The sequence below is a fragment of the Choristoneura fumiferana genome, chromosome Z, assembly GCF_025370935.1.
Source record: "Choristoneura fumiferana chromosome Z, NRCan_CFum_1, whole genome shotgun sequence".
NCBI classification, from domain to species: Eukaryota; Metazoa; Arthropoda; class Insecta; order Lepidoptera; family Tortricidae; genus Choristoneura; species Choristoneura fumiferana.
Window position 1 is genome coordinate 37,207,884 of NC_133472.1, and position 15,172 is coordinate 37,223,055.

A 15,172-nucleotide genomic window follows, 5' to 3' on the forward strand; every position below is an offset into this window, starting at 1 on the left:
AGGTTAGAAATGTCAAAACATTTCACGAAACCAAACTGACTTGGTGCTTAAGTAATAATTAAAAAACTCGAAAATACTAAAAATGCTTATTATTTAAATTCGTTACGTAATGTGAAACTGAAAAAAAATAAAGTTGTAATGTTGTGAAACAATGAAACATTAAAATAAAACACACAATTATGTTTTGCTTACGTACCTGGTGGATATTTCTTAGGTTTAGTTACTGCTTGGAGTATGTATCCTGTCATAAATAGCACTAATGAAGCAAAAAGGAGTGCTGTAATCATTTTGTGAGAGCGCGGGGTGCGCGTGCGGCGATCCCGAGTGAGTGACGGATGTGATCGCGGAGCGGCGCACGCGTCGGCGACCAAAGATCGACTGTACTCTTCTCACTTGACATTCCCTGTCTGTATTTGTTTATGGGTAGTGTTGCGGTACTCACGACAGTATCCTAATTACGTGTAAGATTCCACGTTTCCAGCACTAAAAAAAAAATTAACACTGACCGTTTTTATGTCAGTTTAATTTTTATCTAAAAACGGCGAAACACAGCTGACATTAGTACAAATTACGAATGTAGAGTTAGAAATTTAAATTTAGTATTGACTTTGCAAAACAAACGATTTATTTTTTGAATAATTAAGTATTTGAAAAAAATGTAGTAAGTACCTAAACTAATTTAAAATGAAAAAAATGTGTATGTATTACGGCTCAAGAGATAGAGCCAGACGGATGAACAGACAGACACCTGACAGCTGAGTCTCAGTAATAGGGTCCTGTTGGCACGCTTTGGGTATACGGGTCCCTAAAAAGGATGTTGGGGTGTCTAAGGTTTTCAGTTATTTAATAGGGAATGTTACAGCGGAGATATTGCTTTTAATGCGAAAGTGTGTTTGTATGTTTGTGTGTTTGTCCGTCTTTCACGCCGTAACGGAGCGACGGATCGACGTGATTTTTGGCATAGAGATAGTTTATGGGCCCGAGAGTGACATAGACTACTTATTATCCGGAAAAATGCACAGTTCCCGAGGGAGCAGCGCGCGTTAACCGAATACCACGCGGGCGGAGCCACGGGCAAAAGCTAGTTTAATATAAGGTTTTTAACAAATTTTGAACTTTAATTAACTTGACAAGCGCGCGCTTTGCCATGCCATTAGTCACACTGTACCTATTCGTCATACCTACATACCTAATTATCTAACAATTTCGAGACCTGCATACTCGTAAGAATGCATAGTAGTTCACTCTTACTGAGATAACGTAAAAAAAAGTATGCTCGTACGCATATTACCTAACTCTTCAGTTTGGTTTCACATTGAAACATATGTAAGTATAGTAGGTATAATATACACTTAAGTACTTATAAAAATTTAAATTGTCAACGGCCAATAAAAAAATTGTAACATGACAAGTTTGCATGTCAATTGTTTATTACAAAGTTGATTGTCATATTATCTTTCCCAATGTAAAACGTAAAGTTATGCAAGTGGCTTGTTAATATTATAATACAGTTTTAGGAACTAGTTCAAGGGCCAGTGTTGGAACCTTTTCAAAGGAAAAGTATTAAGCTTTTTTTCTTCTAGTTGTGACAAAGTCACCATAATTCTTGGGCCAATGTCACGTTATTTTTGAAACATTTTTTTTTCTTCAGTTTAAAGCTTGTTTTACTATGATTATAGTATTTTGCAACTTATTGAAAACATATGTAAGTATAGTAGGTATAATTACACTTAAAAAATTCACACGGCCAATAAAAATTTTGTAACCTAAGTTTTCACTCAGTAGGTTAATCGCCGCATAAAATCTTTCCCAATGTAAAACGTAAAGTTTGCCAAGTAGGCTACATAATATTAGGTACAGTCTAGGAATTTATTCATAGACCACCATGGAACCTTTTTAAAGGAAAAGTCATTACGACTTTCTTTGTTAATGAATGCGATGTCACTGTGACGTTTACTGTGAAATGGTTCCATGGTGGCTCAAGAAATAAAATCCTTGACCGTACGTAAGTACAAGATATTAAAACTTAATTAAGTACCTATGTAATAATAATTTTATAATACTTAGTGAAATATATTTTATTTAAACAAACGCATTTAGAACATGAAACTACCGTGAGACTCATATTAAAGGATTGTAACGGACAGTCACAATATCAGTCAGTTAGTAGTCAGTTCGTCGGGCAGTTGGCGCGTATCGCGATGCTCCTGAGGAGAAGGGCTACGAAATAGCGCGTAACATGTCGAGCTAAACTCGGTTTAAGACGTGAGTTATCCGTTACAATATCATTTAACAAACGCAGTATTGAAAACGTACAATTGAAGTACTTATACTAAACTTTATTTTATTTTAACAAACATTATAAAGAAACGATAACAATTATATAGATTAAAAAAATATCTAAACCCTGTATCTCTCCTACCCGGGGCATCGTGCCTAGTATGCTTGCGGCATTCCCTCGCTGCACGGCTAAGCTCAGCCTCTGGGCGAAAAAAGACCCGGCCCTGGGATCGCCAGAGACGCCAACTTATTTATCCGACACCTCGCGAACAAATTTTTTGGTGTCGGATGACCACGGTCCTAAAGTTTCTAACGCAAGTGCCGCAAATAATATGTAATCATTCGTTAAAAACGCGTATTTGCGGCACTTCGTTGTCTGGGCGTGGTCGGCAGCAGTCCCTGGCTTATTGGCAGAACCTCTGACGTAGGACGGAGTCAGCGTGTCTGAGCACGTAACGTCCCACACCAAAGGCTTGCCTAAGCTCCAAGGTACCAATGTACAACCGTCGGGTCTTTTTCCGTCCGAGGCAGACATGCCTGAGGGCTCGAGAGTCGCCGTTATAGCAATAGTGCTGAGTGCCCGGCGGATAAGGTCGTTAAGCGACGCATGTCTAATTGTCTATATACACGACCAGCACTCAGTTGACAATGTAAGCCGTGTCGGCCTAAACCATCAACTGTATTACCACACCGGCAGCAAGTGTGAGGTTCACAAGCTTTTAATCCAAGCCGCAAACATACTAAACTATCTTAAAAATTACTTAACTATATATACAATTCCCCCGAATCTGGTCCCTGCGGAAGAGTGTCCATAAGGCTGGCTGCATTTCCGCGCTGTATCGAGATCCCAATACGTTGGGCGAGAAATGCACCAGCCCTATGGTCATTGGTAATTTCGAATATTATTTTTTTATTTGACCAAAAAGTTTGTGAGCGTCCGAACTGCACGGACCCAAAGTTTCAACAGCAAAAGCCGCAAATATGTAGTCTTTATAGAGCCCTGTATATTTACTTACGAATAAAAATACTGAAATAACCAATATCATTAAATCAATAAATTATAGTCGATCAAAATTTAGTATTGATTATTAGGGCTGTTTCAGACTAGCGTTTTATTCGCATGTAAGTATATATTTAAGCTCGTTTTGGGAAGTGTGTGTACGCGCGTACAAATACGGTATTGTTTTCTTCGATGGACACGCAGGAATATCATGGGGCACTTGACACCAATTGACCTAGTCCCAAACTAAGCAAAGCTTGTACTATGAATACTAGGCAACGGATAAACATACTTATAATATATAATTACATACATATTAAACATCCAAGACCCGAGACCAAACATTCGTATTATTCGAACAAATATCTGCCCGGCCGGGAATCGAACCCGGGACCTCAAGCTCCGTAGTCAGGTTCTCTAACCACTTGGCCATCCGGTCGTCAAAATATCATGAATGGAATACAAAATACTAAGAAGGGAATGAGCGCTACACGTATGCCAATAACCTAACCAACAAAAAATTGGAAAACCCCCTACTTTGTCACTTCAAAGTTCAATATCTCAAAAACGGCTGAACCGATTTTGATGAAACATGTCTAAAAACCATCGCTAGAAAACCTGCTTTCAAATAAAAAAACAAATTCAAATCGAGTAACCCGTTTAAGAGAAACAGGGTAATTCCAAGATAGATGCCTCAGTGGGATAGATGCCTCAGTGGGATAGATGCCTCGATTTTAATTTCGGTTAGTAGTAGAACTGTGCGACTAAAATTCCACCACATAATAGCAAGCGCCTTCCCCGCAAACCTCGGTGCTGCTGCCATCGTGAGCAAGAGCGCACGCGTTTCGTCATAAAGTGCCAAAACGTAGAGAGACCAAAAACCTAGAGCGTGGAAATTATATTCGTAAGGGCTACATGGATTATTAGGTATGTTTTTTTGTAATTTTATTTTTTTTTTATTAAGTACCTAAAAGGGCATCTATCCTATGCGAATAGTGTAGTTGCCCCGTTTTTTAATCGCCATAGATGCCCCTAAGGGCATCTATCCTCAACTTGGTTTAAATATAGAATAATTTTGTTGCAGAGGGGCGGTAGCTGCAGGTCCCTTCCAACTGAAGCAACTGGAGGTATATGGGGGAGGCGTATGCCCAACAGTGGACGTCCTACGGCTGATATGATGTTATTGATAGGGCCAAAATGCCCCATAAATAATATAAGAGAAAACAGGGCATTGTAGTAGCATGCAAGCAGCCTTCGAGGAAATGAAGAAGAGAGAAAAAGGAGTCAACAATATTTTGATTTTGGCTATCGCCATAACATGGAATACCGTCTAGGACTCTAAGACGAAGTTTTACCAGGAATTACGAAAAACAAATTATACGTATACAAAACTTGCATTTAGTGCGGTTCTCTTGTATTTGCACAAAAAAAACTAATTATTTCAAAATAATGAAAAGAAAAACTGATAATGTTCAATTCAGCTTGTTCATTTTAAAGAGTATAAAGATACTAACCCGTATATAGATACTAGAGGATAGCCTCTAACCCGTTTTTGCCGCCGAGTCGTCTATCCCCCACGGTAGGCATCTATCCCATTTTTAAGGGGTCAAAAAAAGTACGATTTACACAAAATCTATACGAAATATGTCAAAACAAGTACAATAAAATAATAGATTAAGGATCATAGTTATGATGCGTATTAAACGCATTGCTATAAAATGATGAATTAATGAGTTATAAAGCTTTTTCAAAAAGTGGGGCATCTATCCTGGAATTACCCTAGTTATTGGCAGTCCACACTTTATCTCGCGGATTTCTGACTTGGTGGTTCCAAACTTGTATTTTGATAGTACAATTGTTCTTTTCTCGTCTACCGTCAGAAATCTGGGGATCATAATAGACCAAACGCTTTCTTGGTCGGCCCAAGTGACTGATATCAGTCGTAAACTTTTTGCCTCGCTACACTCGCTCAGGCGCTTGCAAAACTTTCTACCTCTTCAAACGAAAATTACTCTGGATCAGTCTCTTTTGCTTCCGTTGCTTGACTATGGTGATATTGGCTATCTGGATCTGAGTGAGGGGCTGCTTGGCAAGCTTGACCGCCTTCAGAATGTATGTATACGATACATTTTTGGACTCCGCAAGTACGACCACGTGTCTAATTTCAGGGTTCAGCTGAAGTGATTGCCTATAAGGGATCGTAGGAACATCCACGTTCTGTCATTACTTTTCAACACCCTTTTTAATCCTTCTGCTCCCTTATATCTTTCCGAGCGTGTCAGGGCTTGAGAAGGATGTGGCTTACACCTTTTCCTTAAACATTTGAGGACATTTCCTTTGTGGTATTCGCATGTAAAAGTATGTATTAAGGTATTAGGTATATATATTGTAGTTTATGTATTATAATGTTTAAAAGACTGTATAGTAGCTTCCACATTTTTTTACTCTTAACTCATTCTTTGTCGGACCCTAACTGGTTACTCCTCTCATCTACGCAAAGGTTGACAGGTAGAGATCCCTTACAGGGATAAGTTCGCCTTTGTACAAGTATCTCAAAGTGTGTCAATTGTGTTTTGTTTCTTTTCTTTTGTACAATAAAGAGTTTACATACCTACATGTAACCCAAATAAAAGACCTATTGTATGTTTGACCTATGTTTAGTAATTAAGAAGAGAAATCTCAACATATAATGATGATATAACGGTCTCGAAGTGAAGTTTTCTCAAATTGAACTTAGCAAGCATAAATAAAGTATTATTATTATATCATTTATTTATAATTAGAACAATCAGGGCTTTTATAAATAAAATAAATAAATAAAAATAATTTATTTCAGGTCGTTTTTGTAACTCATATTTTTACATCGATAAGTATAAATTAAATTAAATTATAATAATTTAAAATCAATTTAAATTAAATGAGGTTATACATAACATATGAAGCTAATGCTGTTAATTAATAAGACCGACACACACGTCGCCAGTTTTTAAAATTATCAGATATTGTTAACAAAAAACAATTAAAGTTTTGTCTTACTCGTAAGTAGATATTTTGTTCCATGTCTCAACAATCGTTGACTTCCGTGATAGGTAATTGTAAAAAAAATGGTTGATTCGTAAATATTCTGGAAACAATGCATTGCTTTGGGGAACTGATCGCATTTTTATCGCTCTCGTGTTGCCTTCACGAACAATAGATATTAGTTCTGTTGGTATTGGTTAGGGGAAGACCACGGAATACCACGAATTGTATTTCATTCATAGTCAAAATACCATTATACGGGACTTATCACGCTGTTTTTACACAAGTAATAGGTATTTACCTCGACGTTTCGGCAACGTTACAGTTGCCGTGGTCACGAGTAGACTGAAGTGTGGAGTCCTATATGGTATTTTGACTATGAGTGAGAATCACGAAAGTTTAAAACGTTGTATTTCATTGCTTTGTAAAACTTGTCTAGCGCATTCTTATACAATAACTAGCTTTTGCCCGCGTGTAATTCGGTTATCGCGCGGCTTCTGACATTTCTTTCCTATTAATTGTTTAGCATGAGTTTTATTCTCGTCTACTATTCCTACAGGCTACTGCGAAACTCGAAACTCGAAGTTCGTATCGTACCGTCCCTCTCGCTCTCGTATTAAATATTATAAGTGTCAGAGGGACCGCACGACACGAACTTCGAGTTTCGTAGTAGCCCTGCAGTAATAGCTGGAAGAGAAGCAGATTATGCACCTCGCATTAAGTAATTTATATTGCCGATTTACAAACCGAAAACCGAAATAAATAACTGATAAATAACTTTCTGCTTGGTGCAACAGTCTACTATTATTGTTTGGTTTGTGACTGTTTCTATGTTGTAATGATATTTGCAAAACTTTATTTCATCACACTTGCTCGTAAACAATGTCGTATCACGCAGGCTACCTTGGTTGCGACCCCCGAAATAAAACTTAGGTACTAGTAATAAAGTAATAAAACGTACTGCTTGTTGGCTAACTTGATTAGGCTAGTAGCACATTTCGTCGGGTGAGAATACGTTTGTGCCATACGCCTCATACCTTGGTTTACAGGAGAGCAAAATAAAGCAAAATATTTAATTTTACATTAAGTTATATTTTAGTGTAAATTTAAAGTAAATGGTCAAAAAGGTACACATATATACTATTCTTAGTACAATAAACATACACTCAGTATAGTGTTATTAATGAGATTTTTGCAGATTTGCGATTGCTATATCCATTTTTAATGAACAGTTGTTTATCGTTTAATGTATGATATGGCACAAATACTTGGATATGGCACCAGATGGTTCATTACTTTTAATTAAATTTGTACCACATCCATTATAAATTCAATAATTATAGAGCTTTTTTTTATATATCGTAGATATGTAATGTCAAATTTTCTATTTTAATAAGACTTCAGAGTAAGTTTTTGATAAAAAAATCCATTTTTCATATGACTGACTGTACTTTTTGTCAACTTTACTTGCATTGTCACTCAAACTAAATTTGCATACCAAATTTCAAGTCGATGCCATTAACCGTTGAAGAGTTCCGCCCTGTGGAGATGATCCTGGCCAGACTACCAGTATGTCACTACCAGATTATTGTATCGTCCAAATTTTAAGTCAATTTGACTACTGGAAGTCGGTCAAATTTAACTTGCAAGATTTGATTACAGACAGACAGACAGACAGACAACGGGACAGGTGAAACTAAATAATAAGCTTGTAAAAAGATTTATCGTCTTTGGGCATGAATGTCAACATAGAATGTCCGATATTTTTTTACTTATACTTTTATTAATGTTTTTCTCATTCAGGTGGTAAACTTTTAGGCAAAATTAGGCGGCAGAAGGTATATAAATGGTAATTCCATAGTTGATTCAGAGTGGATATGTCACAAAATTGTAAAAGATCATGTCGTTTGTCACAATGTTTACTTGAGTTTAAGCATTGTTTTGTGCCATATCCGGATATAGCACACATTTGTGATTACCATTTATTTCGTATCGTGGATATGGTACAAATTGAATGTAATTTACTTAGTAAAAAATAAGTATTCTGACGCAACGATTTGTGCAAATCTTTTGAAATCTTTTTCACGATCTGAAATATTAAGCTTAACTCGAAATCCATTTTGGTAAAAAATGGATATGGCACAAACGCATTCTCACCCGACGATTTACTACGTCTGACTTCAAAAATCAGAAAGGTTAATCTTCAGAAAATCTTTCAGAAATTCCAGATTGGAGATTTTAGTCTTACAACTAAATAAATGTAATAAACTCTTGAGATTGTTTTACTAATCTATATTTTACACTAACTGTTAAGTACTTGATTATTTAAATGCTGTTACTTTGTTCCAACATTCCTGTCCGCCACAACGATCTGCTAAATCGAAACGTCAACGCATCCTTAGAAAGCTTTCTTGTCTGTTCCTGACTTTATGAAGTATGGAAACCGGAAATAAACATTGATCATTTTACATGTTAAAATAATTTTATTATAAACTTATACAATAGATAAATAAGAAATTGTTCTTTGTAACGTCATAATAAAATAAATAAGTAATTTTAACAATTATAACTAACTTGAACAATGGCAAAAATAATTCTAATTTCAAAATTCAAATCGCTCAGAACATCGCGGCTAGCGTCGCGCGGCCATACTTTTTCACCAAGTACCTACTCAAAGTGGCCCCGCCATGTCTCTGTGATTTTTTTACGACAGTGTAGTGTAAATAAAAGTAAAAACAATCAAACTAAAAATAAAGTTGTGCCATTCGATACTCAAGTAAGTAACCAATGAATTCTTTGATAAATAACCGAGTGTTAAGTTAGAGTCATATATCTTTTAAGTGGTTAAAACTTGAATGGAAACCGTCTCGATTTTCTTTTGTTTTTTCTTTTAACGCTATTGCGCGATCATTTAAAACAATTCATAGCAATTATATAATCATAATTTAATCTGTTTTTGGGTATAATCGTTGCACATAATGATTAATTACTGGTTTGTTTACAATCGGTATAAATACTAACCGTACGTAACTTTTCTTTCAACAATGAAAGCAGCTATTTTTTCGGCATAATGCATAGCTGCAAATTCGGGTTAAATTAATAGGTGATGTCTGAGTTTATATACTTGTTTATAGGAAATAAATTTAACGTTACAACGCCGCCAGCCGTCACTGCCAATCGTATAAGGGCAAGCCATTTATTCGGAATTTCAACTATATTTTACTGGAATGTATTTAAATAAGGACGGGACAAGAGAAATTTAATCTTTCTGCGCAAGCTAAGGTATGTTTTATGGGGAACATTAATCATATTAGTGATCAGTGTGTACCTATCTTTGTTTTGATTTATCTTCCGAAAGAATACTTATCCTTATGAAAATTTAACAATGATCTAGTCTTAGATGAATGATTGGTCTCGCGCGCTCGCTCGACTAGATACCGCCGGCGTACTTGTCAAATGCGGCAACAAATAGTACGCCGAAATCGGCGTACTTGAGCCCGAGGCGAGTCAGTCGCGTTGCAAACTGTGCGTAATGTGCATGTCCCGAATTTTTGTTAAATTTTGGTCATAAACCGAAGTAAAATGCCAGTTTTCGCAGTGAAACTGTTTAAAAATAATACTACAAGAAATAAGAAGGACACTGGGATCACATACCATCAGTAAATATCGTATAATTTCGAAATTACAAAATAAAATAACATGAACCCTAAACGCCATTCTGTGTTGCCGCGTACACAAGAATCAAATTCCCCGTGGTTGAGATTTTAATAAATTGAATTTTATTGTTATCATCATTAAATGATGATAAATTTTAATAACTTATTTTATTTAACTATCTAACGTAATTATTATATATACATAACCTAGTTCTATATTATTTAATGTTTATCTTTGTGATATTATACACTGAAGGTGTATAAATTGTTACCCGACACTATTTAATTAAGGGGTGAATGTGTCTTAAAATTAAAAATGTTTTTCGTCTTCCCAGTCAAAAGCCCGATCAGCTGATTGACTTAGGTATTACGAAAACGAAAAAAATTTTTTTTTCCTATTTCTACCCATTTTCCTGAAATGTTAACTTTTTACCCGACTGCCCGAAGGAGGGTTATGTTTTTCAAGCGTATGTAAGTATGTATGTATGCATGTACCTATGTATGTATATTTTGTAAACAATTATTTTTATTTTAGTTTTAATTAACTTGTAAATTATATTAGGTTTAACTATAGGTGCAACGTGTTAAGTACGCAAAACTTCTTAGTTGGTGACTCAGTCCATGAATTTTCAGTAATAATTTGTAAATATTGAATGTCCTTAAATATATATATTTTTTAATTAAAAGTGAGGCCTGATCATTGATATACCTACATCATACCTACCATTTTTTTAAAGAAGAAACCTACGCCTAACCTATACACAAACATATTAATACATTCACTCTTAATTAGTTCTTAATTTCTAAGTATTTCCCAAGATACATTTTGTATCCAGTAACTTAATAGACCACAGAATAATTTATTTTCCCAATAATTCGGGTAACAGTGGAACAGCTGGCAACACAATTCGTCACGCACACTAGCATCCTTGCAAATTGTCTTACACCGTTCTTACGCACACTACAATATTGAGTTGCCGCATTCACGAACGTTTTGTTTTTAGTTACCGCGGTATCTAGTCGAGCGAGCGCGCGAGACCAATCATTCATCTAAGGATCTAGTGAAAGACAATTAACAGGTCTGCTCAACAAGTATGAATGCATAGATAGATTGATTAAATAAGGAATTTTTGTTTAAGTATCAATTTGTTTGAATACAACATTTGTATAGAAACTTTTTGCATGCGACAGCTAGTAAAAGGTGTTACTATACCAAATTAAAACATATTGCTAATAAAATTTTAGTATGAGTTCCTGAAAATTGGTGTGTATGTTAAAATAATTTATTTGCCTTTATGTCATAAGCATAATTACCTCTAAATAAAAATTTAAATATTTAAAAATTATTGACAGTTGCCTACTCATTCACTTCCCCAATCAATAAGGATTATAGTCAGATGCAATTTCTAATAGATTCAATCCCATATTCTGATAATTTTATTACTTTAATTAAATAGGTATTAATAAAGACAGAAACTAGCCAGCAAGTCAATCAAATCATACTCAGCTGATAATAATTTATTGTTTTCACTGCATGTCATTATAGTGTTCATTTAATTTCAGATTAAAATTTATTTCTTACCACAATGGAAGAAATACTTTTAAAACACTTAGCGCTATTTATAACTGAAATAAAAACTTTATCAGAGCAAGCTCTCAATCTCTGCAAGACATTAAATAATGGAAATATAGACACATCTAAAGTAGTGACAGCAAAACTCAAATCCTTTCTTTCTCGCTTTACATCTGAACTTCACAACTATTTCAATATGTGCAAAAATCCAGATGCCGATGAAATATCCAACTTTACTACCTATCAGTTACAAGGAGAAGAAGTGTTAGCTGAACTTGAAGCGAAGATTAAATTGAAGCTCGAAGAAACTACTCCAAGAAAGAAGGTGAAAAGTCAGCATATAGCAAACTGCCCGACTTGACTTTACCTGAGTTTAGCGGCAACCTATTGGAATGGCACCAATTTTGGGATCAGTTCACATCAAACATAAACCGCAGAAAACTAAATGATGTTGACAAGTTGCTGTACCTTAAGAGTTCCTTAAGAGGAGATGCAGCAAGACTTGTAGATGGATTTAGTACCACTAACAAAAGCTACCAGCTCGCTGTCAACACTCTGAAGGCAAGATATGGGAAGGAGAATGAGATCATATATGCACATCATAAGGATTTGAGTAACATTGAACCAGCAGAAAATATGGAAGACTGCAGAATAACTTTGGATGAAATCTAAAGACACTTAAGAGTGCTTCAGTCCATGGGTGAAAACATCAGTTCTAATCATGTACGATTCCTCATCATGGAAAAATTCCCTAGTGAGATAATTTATGAAGTTAAAATGAGACTTGGGTCTAACGGGACAGAGTCCGTTGAAGATATCTGGAAACAATTATCTATAATTATCTCAGCTAAGGAAGAAGCTCAAAGAATGACACATATGAAGAATATCAGTGAAACACCACAATATACAATAGAAACTTTACATGTCAGTGAGAACGCACAACAGAAAGAAAACAAATCTCATAATATGAGACCTCGTGGAAATCAGTCAAACAATTTCGAGGCTGGAAGTAATCATTGGAATTCAAGATCAAATGATTCATCCATGAAAAGAAAATTTGAGTCTAAGAGAGAAAATAATGGGAGATTTTATAATGAAAAAAGAAAAAAGTGGTCACATTTTTGTGGAGAGAACCATTATAATTTCCTTTGTGAAAGAGTTAAAACAATGGAAGAACGGAAGGCCAAACTGAGAAACAGATGCTTCAACTGCCTTAAAGAAGGACACTTAATATGACAATGCTCATCCAAGAATTATTGCAATCAATGTAGTACGAAAGGAACTTACATTCGTCACCATAAAGCATTGTGTCCCAACAATTGTCAAAGGAAAACTGAAACAAGAGAAATATCTACCAGTACCAGCTCAATCAACTAAAATTTTCATTTAATTTAATTTCACTTAAATTCATTCATTCACGAAATATCATTTGCTGAAGTTTGAACTAGAAGTTTGTGAGTCTTAATTGACAATCTTCTAACACAGTACATGCTCAAGTACATCAAATTTAATGTTACACACCAATTTCTTTGGACGGCCAATCACATTCTGATTGATTTGTACAATTTGAACAAACTCTTACCGCTATTTGTTGCCAGAAGAATCGAAGGAATTAAGAGAAATAAGAACCTGACAATCCGACATGTGCCAACTGCTCTGATTCCAGCTGATGTTGCTACCAAACCAGACATGCCCAAGGAGAAAAAGCTAAGTGATTAGCTGGACCAGATTTCTTTGCACAATTCTAGTCGTGGCTGACTTGCACAATGACGGTGTCAGATATTTCGTTTCTGGCCGTGGAGGTTCCTACGGAAAATGTTGTAATTGATACTGCAACTTCAGATGAAGATTTAAACATAATGGATATTGTAGAATCACTGGATATCGACACAGATAAACACAAAAATAACATCCAAGAATTTGACAGCCAAAATATCGGATTAGACAATAATAAAAAATATGAAGTGACTGAACTACAAAATAGTATGCTAAATGAAATCAAGAAAATACAAGCTGTACATTTCAAAGAAGAAGTTACTGGAAAGGAAACCAATCTGAGCCGAAATTTAGGCCTATTTAAACATTGATGGTATTTTGCAATTTAATATGCTGAATGGTCTTTTGACAAAGAGATTCTATAATTATACCTCAGACAGTCAGTTATCAACCGTTACCACAGACCATTACCAAAGAAATAGAAGCGGTCATAAACACGCAACCTTTAACATGTGTTGATACTGAACTGGAACATGTTTTGACACCAGTAGGTTTTCTACATGTAGGCAGATTTGTCAGGGTTTGTTTACTTCATATTTAGTTGTACTTTTACTGTAAAACGAAAAGATAAAGCTATCTTATTGGTTTCTTTCAATAATAGTAAAATTATATAATTGTTCTTATATCGCTAGTCATAAATTAAATATCGTTTTCAGATCAAAATGAGTATCATTTTGAAGACCGGTTTTGAGAGTATCACTCAATACCTCAATACTAATAGAATTTCAACCACAAACCGTTTCATAAGGAAAATTGTTGCTGGACATGTCCGAGATGTAGAGAAATTAAGAACAAAACAGGGTCAGTGTCAGTGTTCAATAATTCAAGCTCTCATCATAGCACATACATCTATTACTAAAATTGGATAGTTGTTGTTGTTGTTTCTTTAAAAAAATATGGCTCTGTCCATCGGAGAAATTTTGCCAGTGTCTAGTAGTTTTTTGCCGTTGTACGGTAAAAAATTCTAGAAAACGAAATATGAGAGTAATGGTGATGAACGATGACAGCGCGAATCAAAATTGGATAGTTAAAGTCTATACAAATTGCTTTGTTAATGACAGATTCATGAGTATGACAGATGACAGTGCCTAGATTACTTCTTCTTTTGGCCATATAGATCAGGGCTTGTTAACGTTACCAAATTCACACTATAAGTAACGTTAAATAACGGTAAAAATCATAAAAATACCTAGTACCGGTATTAAAATTTAACGTTAATTGATAACAACATTATTTAACGTTACCTAATTACCTTTATTTTTACCGGTAAATCTACTTTACATTGTAGGGCTTGTTAACGTTACCCAATTCCATTATTATAACGATACCGAAGTAACACTATCGGTAATTTTTGCTATGCTACAGTGTTGCCCAATTTAGCGCGTGCATACTCGCTCGATAATGAGGATAATCTGCATTTACGTTAACCCAAGCTTACGGTAATAGTATATAAATACTGTTAAAATGATTTAACGATACTTTTGAATTAACGTTAATTTAATAAATAGCTGATAACGTTACCATTTTTTTTTACCGGTAAAAGTTGTATAGTAAGTAAACGTTAACGTTAATTATCATTTTAACGTTAAAACGGTTTGACAGTTGGTACGTTAACTTTTTAACGGTATTTAAAGCCTGATATAGATATCCTTACCTCCACGAGTCTTCGCACCCTCCTTTCTTTTCGGGGACCAGTAAATGCTCGACCCTATACTGCTAAGCCATCACTGTACGATCAGATAATACGAACTCATTTGGATTATAATTATCAAGTCGTACAATATTAGGTCGTGCATTATTAGGGTGTCCAAATTTTTGCTCGGCCTGTTAATGCTCGACCTGTTATTGTACGTCGTTATAATCGGA

The 15,172-nt window shown here is 35.2% G+C and overlaps 1 protein-coding gene across 2 annotated transcripts in view; it reads right to left on the reverse strand.

Moving 5' to 3' along the window:
* The window catches only part of LOC141436241 (probable cytochrome P450 305a1), a 28,826-nt gene extending 14,669 nt beyond the window's left edge, over positions 1-14,157 (reverse strand). The window contains exon 1 of one of the 2 annotated variants that reach the window (XM_074099145.1): positions 14,044-14,157. Coding sequence is in view for 1 of the 2 variants with exons in the window: in XM_074099136.1 (XP_073955237.1) it covers positions 197-287 (91 nt within the window). In the remaining variant the exon portion in view is untranslated. Of the gene's footprint in view, positions 1-196; positions 374-14,043 lie in introns of those variants that run through there. The other variant, XM_074099136.1, reaches the window with a different exon arrangement.
* Between the last annotated feature and the right edge of the window lie 1,015 nt (positions 14,158-15,172).